We start from the raw sequence: 22,729 nt of genomic DNA on the forward strand, positions 1-22,729 counted from the left end.
ACTCTCAGTTCAATCTTAGTTAATCGACGGAGTTACGAACAATTGAAGTTAATATAAATTGTACTAAACCGAATCATTTAGCTGAGAATTGATATTTCACTGAGTCTTTTATTGAAAGGAAAACTAATAATATCGTTATAACTTAACAACGACCGAGATAGATGTCGCTAGAGGTTCAACGGTACTAATATAAAATTTATCCGACGAATAATTTTAATAAACCTTTGCTTTTCCTTGCACGCATTCCACCAAAAACTCACAATGCTCGTAATAAATAATATATACCACATCAACTATTATATTGTGAGTGTTTTTGGCCTCAAGTGGGTCAAACCCCTTAACGACAACTGTCGGTATCGCTAACTACCGACAGTTATCGCTTGCGCTAACGAATGAGCGATTCTGTAACTTTAGTTTTACGACAATAGTCGGTGCAACTCATATTTGTACGATAACGATAAAATTCGTTAAAATTCTAGGGAAGTTGGTAATATTGGTGTATTTAATACCAACCGAAATAGGAATTTTTATGTTACTTGACTATATCAATTTTGACTATAGCAATTCTTACTATAGCAAAATTATCATATTTTATTTAAAAGAAGTATTAAAACGTAAGTATATTTTAATTAAAATAAGTATTAAAAATTAATGTTTTAACATTTTTTTGAGTTAGACAATGTACAGTTAGTGCCTGTGTGCTATAGTTAAATAATACAATTATTCTATATTTTAGAGAAAACCTCTGCATATATATATATATATATATATATATATAGTTATTTTTAAATATAAAAATTGGAAAAATATTAAATTTTATTTCCTACGATTTTTACTGTAAGCCTTAATTTATAAAGAAAATTTATTGTAAGTACTTTTTTGTGATTTCTGAATATTAATTTAAGAAATATTTGTGACATTTATTATATTTACTTTCTCGGTAAACTTCTACCGACGCCTATCACGGTCATCGTTAAGTTAACGATAGAATTCAGTAGCGACCGCCCTTTTTAACGACAATTATCGAAAACTTTGTGTTACAGAATCGCTCTTAGCGATATCTCTCGGTAACTCGATTCAATTACCGAAAGTTGTCGATAACTAGTTACTGAATCCATATAGACGGAAGTTACAGAATCGCTCTTTTCGTTACTGCAAGCGACAACTATCGGTAGTTAGCGATACCGACAATCATCGCTGGGAAGTTACAGAATCCCAGCACAGGTCCTAATCCGATGCTTTTCGGAACCTGAATTACGATTACCTAAATTAAAATGCATTTAAGAACATCCTACAAAGCTAATGAAATCCACTCCGCATTTAGCTATTCGTTGGATTAATCTATGACCTGAAAATAATAGGACGAAACACGATAACTCAAAGGAGGGCGCTGGTCCTGGATAACCTGAAAACCCGAAAAATATGACAATAATAACGAAGTATTGGGAGTCGACTCCTCAGGTGGCTGCCGCCTACAGTATGGCCGCCCGCCCAGTGATGGGAACTTGTGGGAATTCGGTATCCCCACCATACCTCCTCGAGGGAACTAACACAATCGTATGTCTCGTTCGTGTGAGCCGAGTCTGCTGCACTCGGCTTGAGTCGCTAGTGCTTTAAGCGCAGGCGCATGTAAAGCCATCATCGGCTGAGTTCGGTGGACTTCGGTGCATGTCGGGTGTGCAAGCGTGATGCACATAGATCACTCTGTCTTTCGCGACTCTCGCGAGTCCTCGATGAAAGTTCTCCTTCCTTAGGCGATCAGCTGGGCTGCTAGAGAAGGATAGCGACTATTATATTCTCCCTCTCTTTCTCTTCTAAGTTTAATTCGACTAATTTATGACTCTCCAAATAAAATCTCCTCGATCAATATTTTTGTTTAGCTGATCAGCTGGGCCGCTGGAGAAAGATAGCGACTGTTGTCTTCTCGCTCTCATTCTCTGCTCAGTTTAATCCGATTAATTTATGACCCTGCAAGTAAATATTTATAGAAGTATTCATTTTTCTGAACGTTGTGGGGCTTGGAAAATTATAATTTCTTTCAAGCTAACCTGGAGAAAACGCTTAATCAAATTTTCAATGTATACGTTTTAAAGGGAAAAATTTGTAATTTATTTCTGTAAAGTTAATAAAAGCATAAGCATAAACTACAATAACATATAGCAGTACAAAAGACTTCTTAAATTTAAGAGAATTGAAGAACTTGTAATGCTCTTTTATGTATATATATTTTCAGTCGGATATATAAATGTAATTACTATCAGACTTTTCTTACCTAAATATGTATTTCGCTGACTAGAGTAAATTTATATTATGTAATTACCTCTTCGACGATTCAATACAAACATATGATCTAAGACTTATTGTATTTGGCTAACGAATGTACATATGTAGCGTTGAAACATGTAACTCTTCCATGTAATTTCTGCGTTCCATTGTGATGATTCTGTAATAGATTTCATGCATTTATTTCTTGTTTACTTTCTCGAAATAAATATGTATTGTAATATAATATTTGTGTTATCATTGTATTATAATCCTTACATTTAAGTATTTATATATGTACACATCCAATTTACCTATAGGAAAAATTGATGCAATCACTAATCCTTTATAGAGAAAAATATTGCATAAAATAAATATGCTATTATATAATAAAATTACTTACTTCAGCATTTTTGTTTACGACTACGATAATTTACATGAAATAAGTCATGTGAAATTTGTGCGTAGTTATTTCAAAACAAAAATGATTTTTTTTTAAGGGAAAAATGCGTCTTAGCATACTAAGTAACACGGGAATATACAGTTACTGAAAAAATTGATCGTATATTACGAGAAAAATACAAATTTCTATCATTCAATATTTCAAATTATTTTGTGCAACGAATATATACTTATTGCATTGCTTTTATGCAATTATTAGTAATAAATATTTATTTATTAACGACAAAATATATTGAAATATTAGATGAAAAATATTTATAAATTTTTCATATTGATCGGTCAAAATTTCATAGTAATTGTATATTGCAACCGTTTACTGAGTAGTGTGGGACTCACTATCTCCATGCCTGTGCCGTTTAACATATTCAAGACAGAGAACAATGTTTACAAATGAATGTAATTCACTGCTTATTTATAGATCGTAAATATGTTGAAATCGGGCTACATGGTTCTTATGATAGCACCTACCCACTAAAAAACCCTGAATTCACGAATTGTCGAAACCGTCAGACACTCGATAAATGAAATTGCAAAGCTTGTGATTGCTTTATGTATATCTTGTAATATTTGTCGAACCCGTCAGACATATTTTGCTCTTGTTCTTAAATTTGTCGAATCCGTCAGACATTTTTTCATTCAGTGTTAAGTAAATCATCTTCGTCATCATCGTCGTCACTTTTGTACGCGTGAATGGTCAAAGTTCTATCATTCTCTACATAACTTTTTGCATATAAATTACTTCTTTCCGTTAATTTTAAGTGATTCTTATTTATTGGCATTGTAATGCTATCACTGTTTGTACACTTTAAGTAATTCTTAATTACGCAGATTGAATTTAGAGTTGCAGAGCTAATACGATTTCTCTTTTTCGTTTTCACGTCGGGTATTATAGAAAAACAACGTTCCGCTTCTGCATTTGAATGTGGCAGGGATCGGACTATATTTAAAAGAGATTTTATTTGAGGATACTTTTCCTTTCCTTCGCATGTAGTTTGCGATATTTTAATCCACATGTCATCGAAAGACATTTTAGACCACGCGTCCTTTTGATTTACCGATTCATTGTTATGTAGAGAAAACCATTCTTGTTTTAATTCAATTTCGTTTCCAATATTAAGGGCCGTACCATTAAACGGAACTTAAGCTTAGCACGGTCTCAAACTCTGTCTTAATTAAGTTCGTTTTCTGTCTTAAGCTAATGCTAAGCCCTGTTCTGAAATCACGCGAAAAGCTGGTTTAGTTGATGCTTAGCTCAGATTGAGTACGCAACCTATTTTAAGACAAACCAAGAAACAAAACCAATAAATTGTATACTTCTCTTTCATGTCATTGTGTGTACTACAACCTGTCATAACATAACCCAAAATTCCTTAACACAAAGTGATAAAATAATTTTAGTACTTTTTATTATATATTACAAATATATTCACTGAATAAATATATGATAAAATAGAATTATTTTTTGTTTACATTGTTTATATCACAGGTTATAATAACACTTTTTAAAACATTGCAAATTTAAATAAAGTGTCAAATGATATATATTTATTAATTAAGAAAGAAGCACAAACAATAAAGTACATTCTAAAGATTCACTGACTAGCTCTGAATAAGGAATAAAATTAAAAAATATAGCTGTCACTATTTTAAAATTTGAAAGCTCTCCAAATGATTTCAAAGCCATATATATTTACTAGGAGCTGTTGTAAGGTTTATGTAATGACTTTGCTAAGGTTTACTAACAAATAAAGCAGATTCTTCTATTAGCGTACATTTAATGTACAAAAAATTTAAACTGGATGATTTTAGTCCTTTAGATTTTCTAATAGTATACTGTCGTTTGATTGAATTTTTCATTGTAATATTTTATTATTTATTATGAAGAATATAAATTTCATTAATGAATTTAATTTAAACATATTTAGTTCTGATGACTCATCTTCATCAGAAGAAGAAAATCAAATTTTCCAAGTCATTCATCAAAAATGTTATTTACGCGATGCATTCAATCCATTTGAAATGTATAATGAAAATGAATTTTTAAAAAGGTATAGATTTTCCAAATATTCTACGATATATGGTCTTTTACCATTAGTCGAAGATGATTTAAAAAAAATTAATAACAGAGGTTCACCTATTCCGCCTATAATACAATTAATAATTGCTTTAAGATATTATGCCACTAATAATTATCAGGTAATCCAAATTTGTATAATAATTAAATAGTTCTTACAGATGCTTAATATTACGTTGTATATTTGCGACAGATAGTAAGTGAAGATCTTGTTGGAATACGGCAACAATCCGTGTGCAATGTAGTATTTCGAATTACAAATTTAATTGCTTCTTTTTTCCGCAAATATATTTATTTTCCTAAAAATGCTGAATTAATGAAAGAAAATGAAGCTCTTTTTACAAAATTAGGATATGGAGAAGGAGCTATTGGGCTTCCCAATATAAGCGGTGCAATTGATTGCACACACATAAGGCTCATTAATGTACGGCTTCATGGTCAGTCGGAAGTTTATAGGAACAGAAAAGGCTACTACTCCCTAAACGTTCAGGTATAATTATACCAGCCATTTAAATTATTTAACTTCAGACCGTGTGACTAAAAATGAAATAATCATAGTAACTGTAAGAGATATAAAAATGGAAAATATGATATATATCTTTTTCATACCCCCTAGCTTCTATTTAGATGCGAAAAGGCATGCATATACCTTCGGAGATTTATAAATAAAAACATTTTCATGTCCATGCTAGGGCTGAGTTTGAAGTAAACATTCTACTTAAAATTATGTAAATACATATGTTATTACTTAATATCACACATAAGTAATTTTTATCCATAAAGGCTATTCGCTATGTGCACACCTACACGTTGACAGTCAGGTAAGAATGTGTAGCAATATACATAAACAAAAAAAGTCCGGCAAAAATGACAACATTTACCGACAGTCAGCGCTGATATTATGCATATGCATCACTACACATTCTTACCTGACTACCAATGTGTAGGTGTGCACATAGCGAATAGTCGGACCAAAAATGGAATTCTTAGACTTGGTTCCAGAATGGCCAGGAAGTCAGCACGACTCTACCATTTTTCAAAATTCAAGAGCATTTGTTAGATTCCGAGAGCAGCAGACTGGAGGAATGCTAGTTGGAGACAAAGGCTATCCTTCATTACCATTTCTGTTAACACCATTTAGGAATCCTAGAAGTTCAGAGGAAGAAAAGTAAGAAAAACACAGTACAGTAAAAATTATCATATTATTAAATCTCATTAGTTGATGTAACAAAACCTAGATACAATGAAATACATTCAAGAACGAGGATGGTAGTGGAAAGAGCATTTGGAGTATGGAAACGACGATTTTCGTGCTTATCTACAGGCCTTACGTTAAAATTAGAAAGTTGCACATCGGTAGTAGCAGCTTGTGCAGTATTGCATAACTTATCACTAATGTTTAATGAAGTTATACCAGAACTTGATAATGATTTGCCAATAACTGAAAATATACCTGATAATGAAGATTACAATGAGAATGAAAGTAGAGTAGCTAAGGGGATTCTATGACCGGGTGACGAGGGGGTCGGGGTCCCGCGGGGGCAAGGGAAGTAGGGGAATTGCCCCCTCTCCTCGAGCGGTTGTGCGCATGCGCATCCTCCTCCCCCGACGTTAAACTCGTAGGGTATACACGTGACCCCCCCCCCTCTTACGTTAAGCAGTGGACGTAGAGAAAGAGAGAAAGAGAGAAAGAGAGAGAGAGAGAGAGAGATTCCATCGATGATTGTCGGTATCGCTAACTACCGATAGTTGTCGCGTGTATCCCCCCTCTGACTCCTTTGGTGGGGGGGGTACAAATGTGGCCTCCCCCTTTTACCTTAAATTCCTTAAAGAGCGGTGCCCAAGCGAATCTTGACGCTCCTGGGATGAGAGTTGGGGGGGGGGGGGTGCCCAACCGAGTCTTTACGCTCCTGGGTGCCCGCGCGACCGACTTCTTTTAAGGCGAATAGTGTAGACGCTTTGGAGAAAGAGAGAGAGAGAGAGAATACTCGTAGAGAGCGATCCAGTGATCGCTCCCCCATATTTTTTTTTAATTATAATTTATTGAAGTATTAAAAAGGTTTTATTTACAATGCTTTTTTTTTAGAAATTTTTTTTACATTCAATTGCATGATGTATATATTTATGACAAATGCTACACCACTCTGGTAGTGAACAATTGATGCGTAGGTGACCATATTTTGTACAATTTGTACACCAGTAATGTGGTGTGAGATCTATCTGAGGCTCCATTTGCGTAGCCTCAGTTCTTGTAGCAATGGACTCCGTTTGTGTGGCCATATTTTTCACCTGGGACATATTTGAGAAACATTTTGTTATTTTTTTTTTTTTTTTTTTTGATATTGTAATAACTATTTTAACAAAGCAAATATACTTACAAAAATCACAAAAAGATTTTTAGGCTTTCGCTGCTTCTCCTTCGTTTTCCTCCTCCTCCTCCTCCTCCTCCTCCTCATGCTCTTCTTCTTCTTCTTCTTCCTCTTATTCCACCTGCTCTTGCTCCGCTTGCTGTAGCCCTTCTTGTATTCGATTTCTGAGCTCCACTAGTTTTTCAACTAGTACTATCAAATCAGGATCGTCACCCAACAAATCTTCGTCCTCTTGCACTTCTTCCTCCATTTTACCCATTATTTCTACAAGTTCTTTAACCAAGGTGCTAAATTCAGGATTATCCTCCGGATTCCTCAACAAATCTTCGTCCTCTTCCTCTATTTGTTCCTCTATTTCACTTATTATCCCCACAAGGTCTTCAATCAAGGCATCAAAATCAGGATTATTCTCAAAAATGTCTCGTTTTTTAGGTGTATCACAGAACATTGTCACTGTCGTTGCTAGCGTTAAAATGATCTCAAGATTTTTCGTCACTAGTCGCTCAGATGCAAAACGATCTTCCAATGAAATATGAACTTACTGATTAGACACGTATTTTGTAGTTAATCTGATACCTTTCTTTCTTCTTTATCAATACATACATATTAGTCTACTCTTTATCAAAACGTATTAGCCTCCTATCCGAGAAGCGGAACGCAGTCAAAGAGAAGGAGAAGGAGAAATAGAATTTTGAGGTTGTGAAATGAACGATATTTTTTTTTTGTTTTTTTAATTAAAATTTATAAATATATTTTTAATAACACACATAAAAAAAAAAGTTATAATTGAATTTAATAATAAAATATTATAAAAATGAAGTGGTAGTGAGAGTAGCAGTAGGAGCGGTATCATCTACGAGAAAAAATATTTATTATACTACTTATCCAAGCACTTGATAAAATTTTTTTTTTTTTTTTTTTTTCTTTTTTCATTGATTCTTACCGATTGTTGATGGTTTCCAGTAGCTGGAGAACGTCATTATCCTCATCGAACCGTAATATATTTTCTGGAGAAATTTCTTGCTCCATATCAATACCCTCCCACTCCATTTCACTACTAAAATCTGATAGATGAACCTCATCATCATCATCATCATCATCATCATCGTCATTATCCCCATCAGACTGGATATTTGATGTGGATTGTTGCCGCTGAAGCTTCTTCCTCAACATTCTCACAATCGCGGTCAACGCGTTGTTATTCACGTCTTCTATTTCACCCCAATCTCCTTCCAAATCTACTTCTTCTTCTTCTTCCTCCACTAATTCATCCATATTTAGAATGTTTTCAATATTTTGTTCAGTAGATAATCTGTACAATTTAATTACACCCATTTTTTTTTGTAGAAACTATCACGTCAAGCAAACTCGGTAGACTGAGAATGGTAGAGATGTAAGCTCAATACGAAATGTATAATTATTATTATTTTCTCTATCAATACGTATTAGATTTCTCCACTTCACAATAGCTATTAACAGGTTATTATCCTCCTCTTCTACTACCTCGTCCATACTTTGGATGATATCGTTTTATCATTTTTCACGTGAATTCAAGGTTGAGGAGCAGGGGTTTGCTAGTTGAACAATCGTTGTAGTTTTTAATATATATTTTTAATAATAATATTATATACACACAATAACAATAATAGTAATGATAATATTGGTCTTAAACTGGAGCAGCAGCAGCAGCAGCAGAATCTGCGATTAAAAAATTGAAAATGATTTATTATTATTATTAGTCTTAAATTTTAATTTCATGAAGTACTTAATGTTAGAAGAGTTAAAACTTTTCTTACCGATTGGTGGCTAAAGACGTGGTATAGGTTGATTATTGACATTATCAGAATCACCAGCACCAGCAGCAGCAGCAGCAGCAGCATTAGGCTGAAGCGGTGCAGGTCTTCGAAGTGGTTGATGCTGCTGCTGCAGAAGCCTCCATGTATTTCGTCCTACTACTAACCGCGGTGTTGGCTTTACTATAGCTACAGGCTTTCCTGTTTGTTGATAATCCAACAATGTCATTTTTTTGTCTGGTAAACTGATTTTTTTTTGGTTCGAATTCATTTTGTCTACTGTCAGAAACACTACTGAAGTCGACATTGCTCTCCAGTACGAATAATCCTTATCTATCTCTACTCTAGATTGAGTTACATCTCTTAATCAAAACGTATTAGATTTCTTTCCGTTTACCCCTGATGAAATAGGAAGGGGAATATTTACAATAATATTTCTACAATAATTTTTAAACTATTCTATAAAAATTTAATAATAAAAGAACAAGAAATGTGGTGATTCATCTTCCTTCTTAGTCTGCTTTGACGCATTATCTTTTTCCTCCTCCTCCCCCTCCTCTATTTTTTTCTCTTCTTCTTCTTCCTTCTTCATCTCCTTTGGCTCAATATCTTCCCCGGTCTGTTTCTCTTCGTCTTTCTTCACTTTAATTTAAAAATACAAATAGGTAATAATTATGAGAAGGTAAAAAAATAAAGTAAATACTTACATTCTTCCTCCTCTATTTTCTCCTCCTCCTCCTCCTCCTCCTCCTCCTTCTCCTCTATTTTTTTCTCCTCTTTATCTTCTTCCTTCTTCGTCTCCTTTGACTCAATATCTTTTTCCTCAGTCTCTTCGTCTTTCTTCACTTTATTTTTTTGAAGAAAAAAATTTTACAAACAAATAATAATTATGGAAATGTAAAAATATTATAAAATAAATACTTACAGTTTTTATGCAAATAATGATGCAGTTTCCGTTCATACTCTTCGAAGTAACGATTGAAGAAATCGTTAATTCGATTCACGTATTCCTCTGTCAATTCTCTGGGAGGAGTGGGTGAAAGAGGAACAATATCCTCTTGAATCATGATTAATTTACACTTTTCGCAGCTCATTTTTTCTTACTGTCACCGACGATGTTGTAACATTGAATGAGGCTGCGAGGACTTGTTTTCCCCTCTTTATTTCTCTATGATTTTTAAAGAATCACATTTTTGCTTTTATCCATTTGGCAAAAACTGATACCTCCTCGTACGGACAGTGGATACGTTCATTGTTCAAGTTCTTCTCTCGAACGTGTAAATTGCACGGTGTTTTTTCAAAATCATATAATTCAATTAAATCCTTAAACTTAGGGCAACCATACACTTCTAAATTAATATTATCCACATTCATCCTATTCAATAGATTTTTTTCAATGTTCCCTCCCTTGTAGGCTACTACGGGATTCTCGCACGTTAGGCAACCTCTAATAAAATCTTCCACATCCTCCTGCTCGTATTTCTCGAATCCCGTATCACTGTATTTTATACCATGCACCATATTTAGCAAAAACCACACAGTTTTTTTGTCTTTTTCACTAAGGTTTTTCATACTGTCACGCAAACGAAAAGATGCGTAAGAAATTTGGTTACTTTTTAAATCAATTATAGCTATATCTTTATATTTAAGTTCTTTTTTATAAACTAAGAAACCTTCTATATCCATTATGTGAGTTATTCTATGCATTGTTGCGCTATTCTCGACGAAGATAAAAACTGAAATGAAGCATCTCCGAAGAAATATCTCCGTAGAGAGAGAAAGATTTTTTAAAAATATAAAGTTACATTCGATAAGGAGTCCATTCTTTCTTAATCTCTGGAAGATATTTTTTTTCCGAAGAAACTAACAATGGGAAAAAATTCTTAGAAAATATCCCCTCCTAAAAAAAAACATTAAATTTTAATATTTTCTTAAATGCGACAAAAAAAAGATCGTTCAGTATTGCATCGAGCGACTGACGACGACGATAATGACACCGACATTCGTTGATTTTCAAGGTTTTGTATTGACCGACAAGAGTTTTATAGTTAAAGAATTTGCGGTGTTGCGTGATAATGAAGTGTATCACAATGTATTTTCACCACCATTTCAAGAAGCTTGGTTGAGCGATCTCGAGAGAGAACAGAATGAGTAAGTATTTTTTTTTTTTTTTTGAATGTATTGTTTTGTATATAATTTTATTTTTTTTTTAAAGTTGGCTTTATTTTAATCGACATGGATTCAATTGGACCGACGGTCATTCACCTTATTACAAGCATAAAGATGTAATAAGAAAGTATGTAACGTCGTACGATGAAGATTGGATTTTCGTGAAAGGACGGGAGAAATATGATTGGTTGAGAAAAATTTGCAACTTAGAAAATATATACAATGCGAAGGAGTGTGAGTGGGGTAAATTTAGTCTTGGATGGAGTAAAAATTTCGAACCACCGTTACCCAAGTGTATGAATCATTATGGTATATGTTCACTGCAAAATGTTTACTTTATGAAATCTGTATATGATCAATATATAAAGGAATAAAAGACTTCTGAAAAAAAAAAAAACAATGTATATCAATGTCAGTATGCATCTCGGACGAAACAATGGGATGTGTAGATACCCCTACTTCCATTCTCTATTCGATATATATAAGCGTTACTCTTCGGGAGAGACGCATTCGCAATTATTAATTTATTGTTGTTGTTCACCGTATGACAGAGTCATTTCTTTAAGAAAAAACATAAATTGTCGACTGAATTGCGAAGAAAATTTTTTACAATTAATAGTGCGAATGAGTACGATGCGTGGGTACTGGAATGTCGCGAGCATATTCGACGATTGAGCAACGCGGATCGAGCTTTACCCGTTGGAACGCGTCAGAAGAATTTTGCCGAAATCGCGTGTATAAAGTGTCTGTTGCTACGAGCGCAGAGGGAATTGAATTATATTAAATCAGGGGCTGGTTGTAGCAATGACGTACAAGGACTTACCTGGGAGGAGCTTGATTCGGCGTTTCGAAGTCGAATATGCAGCGGCATGGTAGTTAATAGTAATTATATAGAGCCTAAGGATTTTTTAGTAGACGCGGAAGTATTAGTGCGTACGCGTATAGATAAGGTATTTGTTAGTGCAAATAGTGTTAAGGTTAATTGTGTATTTAACGGACAATTCATCTCTAAGGACCAGAGTGATGATAAAAACATTAGTACGACTAATGCTACATTGTATAAGACTGATAATTTTAGTGATTGGTATAGGAAAAACATTTTAGACGTTATAATGAAAAAATTAAGTGAATTTCAAGAGCGTGATAGTGGATGGGCTTTGCACAAAATTCATTATTTAATAGTTAACATTAATCGTTTTAACCCGTTGCACGCGGGTTGTAGAATTAATATACCATCCGCTATCACGAGTAGGAAAGCTCTGATAAATTTAGAAACCAGTGATAATGCATGTTTCGCGTGGTCCGTGACGGCGGCACTCTATCCGGCAAAACCTACGGCTAATCCAAAGCGCACGTCCTCTTATCCACATTTTCGGACGGTTTTAGACGTCGGTAGCCTAACCTTTCCGACTACGCTAAAACAGATTCCGAAATTCGAGACGGATAATGACGTGTCGGTTAACATCTTTACCTTGGAGAATGAAGAGCCAAATATCGACGCAAAAATCGTACCGCTTCAGGTGACGAAGAAGAAGAGATCGAGGCATGCTAATCTTCTTCTCGTCAACGATGAACAGGGGGCAGGACATTTCATGTGCATAAGGAACCTGTCGAGATTGGTGCGAAGTCAATTCACCAAGAGCAAAAATGCGCATTATATATGCGATCGGTATGTATTAATAATGATACAAATATAACTGCATATGTTTTATTTATTTATTTATTTATTTTTTTTTTTTTTTTTTTTTTTTTTAGATGTCTCCACTACTTTCGCACAGTGGAGAGGCTGGAGTCGCATGAGCAGGATTGCTCGCAGCTCAACGATAATCTCCGATTGATGTTACCGAGAGAGTCCGAGGATCGCTGGGTTTCCTTCAAGAACATCAAAAATGGGGAACGAGTGCCATTCGTCGTATACGCGGATCTGGAGTGCATATTATCAAAAGTTGAACAATCGAACAGTAGTGATATTTATCAGAAGCATGAACCTATGAGTGTAGGCTATTATTTAAAAAGTGCTCGCGATGCGTCACTCTCGAAATACGATGCTCATCGGGGTGCCGACTGCATCGAATGGTTCGTACGCGAGCTCGAGGTCATTGCGCGCATCGCGAGCGAGAAACTGGGGACTGTCGTGCCCATGCATAATCTTAGTATTAGCGAACGATCGCGTCACTATAATGATCCCAATTGTCATATATGCAAAAAGCCGTTTCTTCCGAATCAACTACGAATTCGCGATCACGATCATCTGACCGGCAGATACAGAGGACCGGCTCACAATAATTGTAATTTAAATTTCAAAGATTCGCATGTCATTCCAGTCATTTTCCACAATTTTTCCGGCTATGATTCACATTTCATTTTCGAGACGATCGCTAATTTGTACGAGGGATCGGTATATCTGCTGCCTGTGCATAAGGAAAAATACATTTCATTCACCAAATATCTGCGAAATTATAATATACGGCTGAAATTTATCGATTCGTTCAAATTCATGGGCTCCAGTTTGGACAAATTGAGCTCGTACTTGGCGGAATCTCAGCTGACAAATTTGAGGTCACAATTTTCGGAATTGAGCGTCGAACAGTTGAATTTGCTTACGAGGAAAGGTATTTTTCCTTACGACTATATAGATAGCGCGGCTAGATTGGAAGAGACGGCTTTACCACCGCGACAGTCGTTTCGCAACAGACTGACCGACAGCGATATCAGCGAGGAAGCATACAATCATGCCGTAGAGGTATGGACCAAATTCCACATGCGCACACTTGGGGAGTACAGTGACCTGTACCTGAAGACCGATGTCCTATTGTTGACCGATGTTTTCGAAAGTTTTCGCGATAGTTGCATGCTAAATTATGAGTTGGATCCAGCCCATTATTATACGCTACCGGGCTTCACCTGGGACGCGATGTTGAAGCATACGGGAATCAGGCTGGAGCTTTTCACGGACGTGGATATGTTGCTGTTCGTGGAGCGCGGTATACGCGGTGGTTTGAGTCATTGCTCCCATCGTTACGAGAGGGCCAACAATCGGTATATGCGGGACTACGATCCGGCGGAACCGTCGAAATATCTCATGTATTACGACGTAAACAATCTGTATGGGTGGGCAATGTGTCAGCCGCTGCCCACCCATGGATTCCAATGGATCGAGGACGCTGCCAATCTCGATGTCTCCGCTATACCCACGGATCATCCCGAGGGTTATATTTTGGAGGTCGATTTGGAGTATCCGCGCGAGCTTCACGACAAACACGCGGACCTACCGTTCTGCATGGTGCGCGAGAAGCCGCCGGGCGCGAGCCAGGAGAAGCTGCTGGCCACTTTAAACGATAAGACCCGTTACGTAATACATTATCGCGCTCTGCAACAATGTATGCGTAATGGACTCGTACTGAAGCGTATACATCGCGGTTTAAAGTTTCAGCAGTCCACCTGGCTACGCGATTACATCGAGCTGAACACGCGTTTGCGCACCGCGTCCACCAACGAATTTGAGAGGAATCTCTTCAAGTTGATGAACAACGCGGTTTTCGGTAAAACAATGGAGAACGTGAGGAATAGAGTTGACGTGAGGCTCGCAACCAAGTGGGAGGGAAGATACGGGGCGGAAAGCCTGATTTCCAAACCGAATTTTCACAGTCTCGCGATTTTCAACGAGAATTTGGTCGCGATTCAATTGTCGAAATTGTCCGCGAAATTTGATAAACCCATTTACGTGGGAATGAGTATTTTAGATATTTCAAAAATTTGCTTGTATGAATTCCACTATGACTATATGCTTCCTACATTCGGCGGTAAATGTAGAGCGATGTATACCGACACGGACAGTCTGATATACAGTGTCGAGTGCGACGACGTTTACTCGGTCATGAAACGCGATCTCGCGCGATTCGACACCAGCGATTATCCTGACGATGATCGGTATGACTTGCCACGCGTCAACAAAAAGATACCCGGTCTGATGAAGGACGAGAACAATGGTCGTGTCATGACCGAGTTCGTAGGACTGAGGGCAAAAATGTATACTTTCAAGGTGCAGGACTGTGCGAGAATTACCAAAAAAGCCAAAGGTGTCAAAGGTTACGTTATCGATAGAAATATAACATTTGACGACTACAAGGATTGCTTGGATAATTTCACCGTACAGTCTCGCAGTCAAAATTTGATTCGATCGAGGCTGCACCAGGTTTTCTCGATCAGTCAGAGAAAGGTCGCCCTCAGTCCGTACGACGACAAGCGTTTCGTTACACCCGGCACCGCGGCGACTCTACCCTGGGGACATTATAGTCTAAAATAATTTGTTTATTTATTTATTTATTTATTTATTTATTTATTTATTTATTTATTTATTCTATATTTTGATACATCTTAATAAAAGTTATTATAAAACATTGCTCTTATTTATCCAGGAATTGTGCGTCCTGTCGAATCCCAGCCACTTAACGAACACTTTATCGCCCTTTCTACGCAATACTCTCTCCACCAGATACACATCGGGATTGATGGTTTTCGAAAGCTCGTATTCGTAAAATCCACCCAACAGTTCCGTACCCCTGGAATCCTTGAGGAGATACGTAGCGGGATTGGTCCTCTGCACTTTCGCCACCTCGAATATTTCGGTAGTCCAATTAGGCGTGTAGCCTTTGGCGAACATCTGCTTGTATTTACTGATTCGTACGAAATCACCGACTTTGAACTTGGCACGACCTGCGACCTTGATGTGGCTGTATACTGTCTTGAGTAGCTTATCTGCATGCTCGGGTTTCACATCCACGGGACGCATTCCCGTGGTACGATGCTTTCGCGCATTGTACGCGTCCACCAACTCTTGCAGCATAGCGCGCCACTTGTAATTACCGTTCAACGTAAATCGTTTCCACATTTCCGTCTTCAACGTACGATTCCAGCGCTCGACTATCGACGCTTTCATCACGCTGTAGGTCGAGTAGTGATTTATCCCGCGTTTCTTCATCAACGCCCGAAAGTCACTGTTGTAAAACTCCTTGCCGTTGTCGGTCTGTAAATTTTTCGGACATCTGCCGTTCTTCAGTAGGATTCTCGTCATTGCCGTCGTCACTTCTCCGCCGCTCTTGGTCTTCAATGCCACCGCCCAAGCGTATTTCGAGAGGGTATCGATTACAGTGAGAATGTACTGGTGACCCGCATCGACGTAATTGCGCATATCAACAAGATCGGCCTGCCAGAGATCGTCGAAGCCGCGCACGATGACTCTTCTGCGTGGAAAATTTATCCTCGCCGGTGCGTGGAGCTCCTCCACCAACTGTATCTTTTCTTTGCTCATTTTTTCAAAAATAGACAGATTCTTCGAAATTCCTAATGAAAAGTGTTGCTAAGTATTGCTCTTTCCAGATCTCTTTTACTCACTTTATCATCCAATTTTTCACAAATTGTTTGAAAAATTTGGTCCATCTTTTTCTCAAATTGTTCATTATGTTTATTCAATGTCATTGTCAGATATTGTTTGAATTCATGCAGTAAATGTTCTAAATTTGGTTCGTGTTTCCTACTCTCACCATCCAGTCCAATTCCAAATTTATTTATCGACATTTCAAAAATCAGTCTCCTGTTCCTCGTTATTATTATTCCTCTTTTTGATGGCTCGTAATGTCGAGAGTATACAGTCTACGATGTATGTTAAACAAATGCAAATTTCACAGCAGCAGGAGTCAGACATTTATTTACCTCGTACTACCGAAAGACGTTGATATTACACTGAGGTAAGAGTGTAACGTGCAACTTTCTTTATACGATGAGATCCTCGTCGCGCAACTCCTCGATTATCGACTGTATCTCGTTGTGATGACTCGTATTACCGGCAGCCACCGACGCGATCAAAAGTCTCAAACGTTCGATCAATTCATTCGGATCGTTCCAATGTACGTAGTTGATTGGTCCCTCGGTGACACGCATAAGACCTTTACCCTTTTTTTTCGATGATGCTGATGACGGTTTACTTGCGCTCGACGGTTTACTTGCGCCCGACGGTTTACTTGCGCCCGACGGTTTACTTGCGCCCGATGTTGACGCGTCAGAAGTTGACGATTTTCTTGTGCGTGATGTTGATGGTAACCGATAAGGCGGTAAAATAGGTTTTCCCAATAGCAATGGTTTCATAATTTCTGTATATTTTGCACCTCTATTACCTTTGATTTGTTTTAGAATATCGTTTAACAGTTTATGCGCTTTAGTTTGATTGAGAATACTCTTGTATTGTTCCAAATCGTCGGGTTTTATAATGGCTCGATTGGGTTCTCTCATGAAAATTAGTTCATAAGTACCCATTGTACCGGTGTATAACGTCTTATCGAGAATAATATCTCCCTCATGACTTATTTCAAATTTACATTTACCAAGCGTCAGTTGATCATCTTCATAACGAGGTCCAAAAGCACGATCAATCAAGTTATCCCTATCAGTCAGAAGTAATTTAATATACTTGCCAGGGATCGGATGTAATTGAATATGTTGAAAGACATGTTGAAACAAGCCTGGTTCCTGTTTTTCATTAACATTTAATTTTTCTAGCAAACTTTTTTTTGAATCGGGCGACGGTTGATCGGTTATAGAAGACTCGTCGTCGTCGTCGTCGTCTGTCATGAAATCCAATGGATTCGTACTAGTTTCACTAATATTACTACTACTAAGATTCTTTGCTCGTTTATGCGGTGTCGATGTGAAATAGGCTCCCCTCTTCAATTTATCGTTGTATTTGACAAACGAACTATTATTATTATTATTATTTGTGTTATCCTCCGTTTGCGAAACGAGTTTCTTCAATGGTTCGACTATCGGCTTGAATGTCTCGTTCAAACTGCTCTCCATTATCGCCTTCTCCGATTTCAAGGCACGATGCTTGTCGCGAATGACCTCGCTCGTCTTGGCGATCCTCTTCAGAAGCGATTTTTCATCCATCGCGATGCTGTATAAAACAGCTTTCCCCCGAATTGAACGGTTTTTAACCGACCTGTTGCGATGCTGTATTCTCCCCGAACCGACACGGGTTTTAACCGACCTGACACGGTGATCCGAACAGCCTGCGCTCCAGTATCAAACTGACACTCAAGGCCGTGATCGTGAAACCTTACCGGCATGATTATCGACATTCACAAGGCCGAAACCTTACCGGCAAGGTCGAAACCTTACCGGCCTGACAAGACCGTTCACTCGATCGTGGCGTACTCGTTGAAACCTTTGCGATAACGACCGTTCCTCAGAGAGCTATCCTTGTCTATTACTAAGAAACCGTAATCGCGACTCCAACAGGTCGAACACAATGTGAGAAATTTCTCATACGACATATCACTGTTGACGTGATCGTTGAAAATATGCTTCAGATTAGTTCCATCCTGCTTAAATATTATTAGCAAGTTTGCGTTATCTCGTATCAGATGCTTCGGTATTTTCGCATAAGTCTGACAGAGGTAGAAACAATCGATGTTGGAATGTCTACCCATGCAAAAGTAGTCCCTTATATTGTCCTGCTTGTCGTTGGCCACATCGTCGAATATGAAAATGGAATTCGGCTTTGCATCCGCGACGTTCACAACCTCGCAATTGTTGGAAAATTGAAAGTAACCGATTTCCTCCGTTTCCTGCAGAAGCTGCTCCAGATATCGATACTTCGGTTGCTGGAGCGATTTCGAGTAGACGTACAGGTTCTCGAATCTCACACCGTGCGGACTCTCTATGAGGCTTAGCAGCACGTTTGTCTTACCGCAATTCGACGGACCGCAAACTATGCAGCGTATCGTAGATGGTAATAGCGATCCGTGACGTTTTTTTATTTGCGTGGTAGCATCGTGAGCATCCAAATTTGTCACGCGAATAGTCGGCACGTGCTTCACGAAATGCATCCTCGCTATTAACCTTCGGGAACAGCCGTATCGTTCATTTATATTTCGCGAATTACGGAACTATTCGGTCAGTTGCCATTACGATGGCGTTCATGCTAGTCGTCGTCGATTCTCTGCATAACTTGACGAATCATCAGCTCGAACACATACCGAAGATCGTATTGCTCGAGTACTTTCCAGACAGTATCGCGAGTGTGTGGGAAAGATTACCTCGGCACATTCGCGCGGACTCGGATGTGCAGCAATATCAATATTGTTTGCAACACTACAATCTACCTGATACCACTCACCACGACGGACCACCGAGACGGATAAAAGACTGTTACGTTTGTCAGCAAGAGAAGCAGTTGCTCTAAATGTCTGGATCGTTCTTCAATAAAGTCTTGAAAAAATTGCCATTTGAGCTGCACGTGCCCGGTTACAATTATTGCGGACCCGGCACTCGACTTCGCGAAAGATTGGAGCGCGGCGATCGTGGTATAAATCCGCTGGACGAGGCCTGCCTCGATCACGACTTAGCATATTGGCACAACGAGGATCTACCGGAGCGTCATCAGGCCGATATAGTGCTAGCGAGGAGAGCGCGTGAACGTATTACCGCAAGAGACGCGACCTTGGGTGAACGCGCGGTCGCCGCAGCCGTATGGGCATCGATGAATGCTAAGCGTAAACTTGGCTTGGGATTACATAATAATAATATTGTTGCGATGAAGAAAGCAGTAGCGGCTAAAAAAAAGAACAACAACAAGAAAAAAATTGGTATTACGAGGAAGAGAAGAATTCGAATGCCGAGGAAACGGGGTGGTATAATACCTATACTTCCACTACTAGGTGCAGTCGGAGCATTGGCAGGTGGAGCATCGGGTATAGCGAGTGCTGTAAACCGTGCAAAAGCTGAGAGAGAACGATTGCGGGAAATGCAACGTCACAATCGCGCGATGGAAGCGTCGCGCGAGAGAGGCCGAGGTCTTTATCTGAAACCGTACAAGCGAGTCGTCGGAGAGGGTATCCGTGGAAAAAAAAAAAACAAAAAAAAAACAAAAAAAAAACAAAAAAAAACAAAAAAAAACAAAAAAAACAAAAAAAAACAAAAAAAAACAAAAAAAAACAAAAAAAAACAAAAAAAAACAAAAAAAAAAACAAAAAAAAAACAAAAAAAAAACAAAAAAAAACAAAAAAAAAACAAAAAAAAACAAAAAAAAAACAAAAAAAAAACAAAAAAAAAACAACAAAAAAACGGTCGAGGAAGAAAATGAATGAGGGAAAATTTCGTCGTCGTCGCGATGCTCTCCCGGATTCAGGTCCTACTAGTAACGTACAATTGGCACTCATCTGCCGACGCATACCATACTTCCGTGGAGTCTTTATGCGCACATCTCTGCCGCTAGACGGACCGCGGTGCAACGAGTGCGCGATCGTGAATCTCGACGATCAATGCGGTCCTGGTACCCACTGGGTAGCCTACGTCAAGCGTAACGACATCGTCCTATATTTTGATTCCTTCGGAAATTTGAAACCGCCGAAAGAATGTGTGCGTTACTTTGGTCCTAACGTTACAATCTACTACAATCATGATCGATATCAATCGTACGATAAAAGCAATTGCGGTCAGTTGTGCGTGAAATTCCTGCGAGAACAGATACTTTGAAAAAAAAAAAAAAATGTCTTTCACCGTGACATTATCGGATCGTAAATCAGTATTAAATTCAGATTTCTTTCCCCCCATCAATCTGCAAGACGATCGCTACGAGATCGGTCTCGTGGACATGCAAACGTTCAACTCGATAGCCAATGTGGACGAGACGAATAATAAGTTTTACTACGATAACGATAAGGTACTGACGATACCCAGAGGCTGTTACGAGTTGAGTGCCATAAATGAATTTTTCCAGTCTGAAATTTCTGCGAGACATGAAATTAAAGACAACATTCACAGCGTCATTCTTCTACGAGCGAATAACAATACACTGAAGAGTGAAATATTCTGTAAATATTCGATTGACTTTGGAAAACCGAATAACATTGGCTCGCTACTGGGCTTCTCGTCGAATCGCGTGATCGAGCCGAACGTCCAGGCTGAATCCGACGATACCGTGGACATTGTGAAAACAAATATTCTACGCATCGAGTGCAACATTGCGGGTGGTGCGTACACCAACGGTAGACCACGACACATTATTCACGAGTTCTTTCCCAGCGTACCACCGGGCTATAAAATCTCGGAGGCACCGAAAACCGTCATTTATCTACCGGTCATCGTCAGAGTAATCGACCGTCTCACGTTACGTATCCTCGATCAGGACGATCGTCTCGTAGACTTTGGACGTGAAGAAATTACCATAAGATTACACATTAAGAAATGTTAATTTACAAAAGTAGTAGCGAGGATTATAAAGCGGTGAAACTGGATGAAACGTTCGCTAGTCGTTCGTCCTACGTGGAGTCGAATACACCGGCTCGGAGTGAAAATCGTGACAAGAGGAGCTTCCTGCTAACGAGAAGAAATATCGAATTTTTACAATCATTGGGATTCACCGTGAAGAGATTGGGCGAAGGTAGTACATAGTGGAACAATGGCAGATCCCTTGAACGTCACCGCACCGCTGACCTACGACAATCGCATCACGAAAATGGAGATGCATGCCTACAATCCGTATGCGAACGCCTCGTTGGCGAACAGCGACGAGATTCGCATTCCCATACAGCAGCAAGATTTGATACTCCTGCCGTGCGAGAGTTATCTCTACGTCGAGGGCCAGCTGGTGGAGGGTACGCGTGACGCGAGCGCCACCAACGATGATACAGTTACGCTCGACTGCAATTCCGCGGCTTTCCTCTTCGACGAGATTCGTTATGAATTGAACGGTATCGAGATCGACCGATGCAGAAACGTCGGTATTACCAGCACTCTGAAGAATCTCGTTTCCCTGAGCACCGAGGAGAGCGCCAGTCTACGTCATTCCGGATGGTTCGTCGCTACGGCCAGAGACCGGCTCAAAAAGGAGGAGGCTGTTAAGAATTTCAGCTTTTGCGTGCCCCTGAAAATGCTGCTGGGATTCTGTGAGGATTATCGGCGAGTCGTCGTTAACGCGCGTCACGAGCTCGTTCTCATTCGCGCGCGCGACGATACAAACGCCATTTACTCGGCGGTGAAAATCACCGATTCGTCGATCAAGCTGCTACGAGTGCAATGGAGAATACCCCATGTGACCCTGAACGAAATTACGAAACTCCAATTTCTCGGTATCGTCGAGCAGGACAAGAGTCTGTCACTCGCTTTTCGCGCCTGGGAACTTTACGAGTATCCCCTTCTGCCCAAGTCGCAGCGACACACGTGGTCCGTGAAAGCGTCCACGCAATTGGAGAAGCCGCGATACGTCATTCTGGCGTTCAGAACGAACAAGAAGAGTAATCAGCACGAGGATGTGCTGAGATTTAATCATTGCAAAGTCCTCGATGTCAAACTCTATCTGAATTCCGAATCCTATCCGTACGATCGTCTCGACACTGATTTCACGAAATCCCGCTACTCCGTCCTCTACGACATGTATGTAAAGTTTTTCACCTCCTATTACGCTGGTGAGAAACTCGGGAGACCCATGCTCGACTATACGGACTTTTTGACGTACGGGCCGCTCTTCGTCATCGACTGCTCGCATCAGAACGAGTCCATAAAAACCGGCACGGTCGACGTTAAACTCGAGATCGAGTGTATGG

At 38.8% G+C, this 22,729-nt stretch overlaps 1 protein-coding gene across 1 annotated transcript; it reads left to right on the top strand.

The window, feature by feature from the left end:
* The first annotated feature begins 4,743 nt into the window (after positions 1–4,743).
* Positions 4,744–6,307, top strand: LOC136781532 (putative nuclease HARBI1). Its single transcript, XM_066740420.1, has 4 exons — positions 4,744–4,920; positions 4,992–5,288; positions 5,758–5,966; positions 6,037–6,307. Exons 1-4 carry the CDS (start codon positions 4,744–4,746, stop codon positions 6,305–6,307), a joined length of 954 nt encoding a protein of 317 aa, XP_066596517.1.
* Positions 6,308–22,729: the final 16,422 nt, after the last annotated feature.

The sequence above is a fragment of the Prorops nasuta genome, unplaced genomic scaffold (assembly GCF_024137725.1).
Source record: "Prorops nasuta isolate Cenicafe-Biocafe unplaced genomic scaffold, Cenicafe_Pnas_1.2 PNAS00023, whole genome shotgun sequence".
NCBI lineage: Eukaryota > Metazoa > Arthropoda > Insecta > Hymenoptera > Bethylidae > Prorops > Prorops nasuta.

Coding starts and splice junctions, on each gene's coding strand:
- LOC136781532 (XM_066740420.1), top strand. CDS start 4,744: ATGTATAATGAAAATGAATTTTTAAAAAGGTATAGATTTTCCAAATAT. Junction 4,921..4,991: donor ATGCCACTAATAATTATCAG/GTAATCCAAATT, acceptor TATTTGCGACAG/ATAGTAAGTGAAGATCTTGT. Junction 5,967..6,036: donor AGAAGTTCAGAGGAAGAAAA/GTAAGAAAAACA, acceptor AACAAAACCTAG/ATACAATGAAATACATTCAA.